The sequence below is a fragment of the Octopus sinensis genome, linkage group LG12 (genome assembly GCF_006345805.1).
Source record: "Octopus sinensis linkage group LG12, ASM634580v1, whole genome shotgun sequence".
NCBI lineage: Eukaryota > Metazoa > Mollusca > Cephalopoda > Octopoda > Octopodidae > Octopus > Octopus sinensis.
Genome location: NC_043008.1, coordinates 24227344 through 24232863, shown reverse-complemented (window position 1 = coordinate 24232863; position 5520 = coordinate 24227344). Strand labels below are relative to the sequence as shown.

Genomic DNA, 5520 nt, shown 5'->3' with positions numbered 1-5520 from the left:
TCAGATGTGTTTCTGTTAGTGACACATATATTGCTTGATTACCTGCCACTATGGCTCTCAGGTACTGTGTTTTGCGATGTTGGGACGTTACGAGGCCACTGATGTTCAGCAAGAATACTGGTGTGACATGTAGGGTGTCGGTAGTGGCCACTGGTCTGACATGTACAGAGGTGGCCAACCCGGATCCTTTCTTGTTTGAGGTGGTCGTGGATATTGTTGAGTGTTCCTCATACTGGATGTCCGGTGAAGCCAGGTCAGCTGCCTAACTATCTTCTGTGCAACCTCCAAAAAAGCCGATATCTGCACTGCATCGATAGTTTGTTTGCTCATAGGAGCAGTGCTTGCATCATCTACACACTTCCATGGTGATGGCATTGTATCTTGTGATTTGATGCTGTGTTGTTGGAGGCTGTTCTTCCTGGACCGCAAGCGAGGGGAACAAGCACATCTCATATGCGGTTTGGGATGAGCAAATCTGCAGCTTGTCCCAATGTCACCTATATAAGTACACATTATATAGAACTTGAACACTGGTTTGGTTTCCTTTTTACCAAAGCCATTACCTTTGCAGGTTTATATGTGTATATAGGTATATATATATATGTGTGTGTGTGTGTGTGAGTGTATATAATTATATGTATGTATATATATATGTGTGTATATATTTATATGTTTAAACATATATATATATGTATATATATAGACGTCTATATATATATGCATATATATATACATATAGATATATATGTGTATATATATGTATATACGTCTATTTATATACATATAGATATATATGTGTATATGTATATACGTCTATATATATACATGTATATATATATATATATATATATATATATATATATATGTATGTATGTATATACATACATATATGTATATTCCTTACTTTGGTTAGGTCTTTTCATGAAGACATGAACGGTAGGGGGAATGTTAGAGGGAAAATGTCAGAGCCCATTTCAATACAAAATGGAGTGAAACAGGGGGATATTCTGGCACCGACTCTATTTTCCATATATTTCGCGATGGTGTTCTGTATTGCATTCAGAAACTGCAGATACGGTGTTTACGTCCATTATCGAACCTCTGGCAGCATATTTAATATCAGGCGCTTGCTGCAAAAACAAAGATATTTACCTCTATCATAAGAGACCTTTTGTATGCAGATGATTGTGAGCTAGTAGCACACACAGAGATTGATATGCAACACATTTTGAATGCATTCTCTGATGCTTGCACTGTTTTAGGATTGACAGTGAATCTCAAGAAAACTGTTGTCATGCATCAACCTGCCCCTGGTAAGCAGTATAGTGTACCAAATATCTATATGTATGGTAAACGACTTGATGTAGTTGATCAGTTTGTCTACCTGGGAAGCACTATTAATAGATATAGCAATGTGGATGATGAAATTCCATATAGAATTAGGAAAGCAAGTGTTGCTTTCGGAAGGCTAGAAAAGCGCCTCTGGAGTCGGTGAGACATATGCAGAAAAACAAAGATAAAGGTGCACAAGGCATGTGTGCTCACTTCTCTTCTCTATACCTGTGAGACGTAGGCCACATATCAATACCACCTTAAACAACTGGAACGTTTCCATCAGATGTGCCTCAGACGGATCTATGGCATTAAGTGGAAGGACCGCATCAGTGTTCTTGAAATATTGGAAGGCTCTCGGTGTGAAAGTATAGAAGCTCTTGTGTTAAAGCAAAGGCTCAGATGGAGTGGTCATCTGGTCAGAATGAAGGATTCAAGGATGCCAAAACAACTCTTTTATGGAGAGTTAGCTAAAGGATAACAACTTCCACATAAACCAAAAAAGAGGTATAAGGACTTGCTGAAGGCTTCCTTAACAGATGCTTACATCTCTCCTGACACATGGGAAGGCATAGCTATTGATCGTAGCAGGTAAAGAAGGATTGTGCATGAGGGGACAGCCACTTTTGAGAAATCTCGAGTTGCACATGAGAAAGTAATGTTTTGCAATGTCAGAAGCCTTCGAACGGGGTTCGTTTTCCACAATTCTCTTCAAACAGCAAAGCTTCCTTTTCGATGGCCCAGGTCGGTCTGCACGAAAATCTGTTGATTCTTTTCCTTGGCTTTTGAATTGCGCTATAATTCTATTAACAGAACCAAGAGGAATCTGAAGATTTTCGGCAATTTTTCGCTGGCTAAGACCTGCCTAAGATTGCCTAACAATATGACATCTTTGAAAATCTGACAGTTCTGCTAAAGTTTTTGTGCGTGGCATGGTTACTCTTCTCAAATGTTTAATATAATGGCACCTGGAATGCAAAAGAATAATTACATTGAATATTCTACGCCACTAAAAACATATTAAGACACTTAGATCAGAAATTTTGAAAATTAAAGGTGTCTATTTACTTCCTGCATGTCTGTCTGTGTATATATATATATATATATATATATATATATATATATATATGTATATATATATATATATGTATATATATATATATGTATATATATATATATAATATATATATATATATATATATATATGTGTGTGTGTGTGTGTGTACGTTTTTCTTTTCTTATAGAAGTCTCAGTCCAAGGACTGCGGCCATGCTAGGGTACCGCTGTTTACTTTGCTACAATTTCACTAAACCTCCTGTAATGTATGACATTTTGTGGATGATGGAGTTTGACGTTGCTATGCCTGCAAGTAGGTTCATCTGGGACTCTTAACAGAAAGGGATCTAGTTTTGTTTTGAAAAAGCCTGTATCTATGCCATGCAGGTCTTTCAGGCTTTGTGGGAGGATATTGAAGAGTTGTGGGCCTTTGAAGCCCAAGCAGTTGCAGTATCTGGTTCTGTATCCTGATGGCAATGTGGGGACATTTGGTACCATGCAGTAGCGCCCCATCCTGTTGTTTGTGTGACAATTCCAAAGCTTGGAACAAGTTTTTCTAGTATTTTCCAGATGTATATAATTGCATGTCTTTCCCGCTTTCACTCCAGGGAGTAGAGTCTTGACACTTTCAGTCTCTCTCAGTAGCTGATACGTCACATTGTATCGATTTTCTTTTTGTAGCTTCGCTGGATCGTCTCATGTTTCGTTGCTAATTTTACAGTTTGGTGACCACATTTGAGAGCAGTAATCCAGACAGCTGAAAACGAAAGTCCTCCAGAGGACCATTATGGTTTCTTTGTCTTTTGTCTTGAAAGTTCGAAGGATGCACCCGGCCAGACGTCTGCATTTTATTGCCAACTTAGAAAAGTGCACCCATGTTGATGCCTGGGTCGTGCACTGATCTTGATTCAGGGATTGGAATCCCTCCTGGACCAGCGTATCCTATTTGCTTTTCATTGAGCTACCTATGTTAGTATTGCAGGGCTTGGGAATTTCCAGCATTAAACCGCATGTTATTTTCCTCAGCCCACCTGCATATTGCGTCCAACTCACGTTGCAGATACACAACGTCTCCAGGGTTCTGTATCCTCTGAGAGATTTTTATATTGTTAGCATAGCTATCTGAGCCTGTGAGAGGGCCACTATAAATAACGGAGACCCCCAGGACAGTGCCCAGTGGAACATCACTCATTATTTGTGTTTTTTTGGAGGTGGCCCCATTGACCACCACTAGCTGACTTCTATCTTTCAGAAAGCCATGCAGCCATTCTCCAAGTTTTCCAAATATGCCAAGATTTAAGAGCTTGTGACACATCATACCATGGTCGACTTTGTCAAAGGCTTTTGCAAAGTCGAGGTGTATCACGTCCATATTTGAGTTGTTGAGCAGTGGCTTTCAAGTCCAATTATTTGGACAAGCAAACTTGTTAATTGAAAGAGGTGCAAATTTGGAAGAAGTTAATGATGAAGGTTATACACCACTAATGGAAGCTGCACGAGAGGGCCATGAAGAAATGGTAGCACTTTTACTTGCTCATGGTGCTGACATCAATGCCCAAACTGAAGAAACACAAGAGACAGCTTTAACTCTGGCCTGTTGTGGTGGATTTCTTGAGGTGGCTGACTTTCTTATCAAAGCTGGTGCTGACATAGAACTTGGATGTAGCACTCCTCTTATGGAGGCAGCTCAAGAAGGGCATCTGGATTTAGTTAGTTATCTTTTAGGTAATGATGCAAATGTTCATGCTCAGACTGCAACAGGCGATACAGCACTGACGTATGCTTGTGAGAATGGACACACGGATGTTGCAGAGATCCTCCTTCGTGCTAATGCAAAACTGGAACATGAATCTGAAGGAGGAAGAACACCTTTAATGAAAGCTGCCAGAGCAGGACATCAATGCACTGTCCAATTTTTAATAAATAAAGGGGCCAATGTTAACCGTCAGACCTCAACAAATGATCACACAGTGCTTTCTTTAGCCTGTGCGGGAGGCCACCTTGAAGTTGTTGAACTGTTATTAAATAGCGGTGCTAACCTCACACACAGGTTGAAGGATGGCTCGACCATGATAATAGAAGCTGCCAAAGGAGGCCACACTGCAGTAGTAAGCCTGCTATTGGAGTTTCCAAATAGGTTTATGCATTCTGCTCCTGAATACTCTCAACCAACTCATCAAGATGTCAATCTTAACACTGAGCATAGAGTCCCTGTACATGGCTTGGGAAATATTGTTCCTCCAAATGATCCAGATTCCGGTGCAATGAATGCTAATGGTTATGTTCCAAGTTTACCAGGTCATATTATTCACAAGTAAAAGTGATATTCGTGTATCCTGAAATTAAAACTTAGGATGTGTTCACGTGTGTGCGTGAGTGAGAGAGAGAGAGAGATGGTACGACCACACTTGGAATTTGCATCATCAGTTTGGAACCCCTATCTTGCTCAGAACATTGACCTCCTGGAATCTGTCCAGAAACGTGCAACCAAACGCATACCCTCCATCAGACACCTACCATATTCTTAGCACCTTGTTTCCCTGGGCATGGATTCACTGAAGCTCCGGCATCTGGCGACGGACTTGGTAAACACCCACAAAGTTATCAACCACCTCACCAACAACAACACTGAACACCTTTTTGATCTCCATGTGTCTAACACACGTGGACATGCCTACAAAGTCAGAAAACAACACAGCTCCCATGACTTTCGGAAACATTTTTTCACGCTCAGAGTTGCTGAAGCATGGAATAAACTGCCTGCGTCAGTTGTTGACTGCCATGACACTGCATCCTTTAAGGCCCTCATGCTTTCCAAAATCCGCCAAAACTACACCTGATTATATATACACTTTAGATGAGTTGTAGTGCACCTGAGCACTGTACACAATTATTATTATTATTTTTATTATTATTATTATTTGTGTGTGTGTGTGTGTGTGTGTGTGAGTGTGTGTGAGCGTATACATACATACATACAGACAGACAGACAGACAGACAAAGGTAGAAAATGTGTTTTCTGACTATGGCTTCTTTTTAGTTCCTCTTTTTTCTCCTTTATATCTTATCACTAAACAAATATTGTGGTCATTCATCAAAATATTCTCTGAATGAATACATATTCAAATCAAA

The 5520-nt window shown here is 39.9% G+C and overlaps 1 protein-coding gene across 1 annotated transcript; it reads left to right on the top strand.

Moving 5' to 3' along the window:
- Nucleotides 1-2769: 2769 nt before the first annotated feature.
- LOC115218011 (ankyrin repeat and KH domain-containing protein 1-like) lies at nucleotides 2770-4878 on the top strand. Its single transcript, XM_029787757.2, has 2 exons — nucleotides 2770-2850; nucleotides 3729-4878. Exons 1-2 carry the CDS (start codon nucleotides 2770-2772, stop codon nucleotides 4704-4706), a joined length of 1059 nt encoding a protein of 352 aa, XP_029643617.2. The 3' UTR covers nucleotides 4707-4878.
- The last annotated feature ends 642 nt before the right edge of the window (nucleotides 4879-5520 follow it).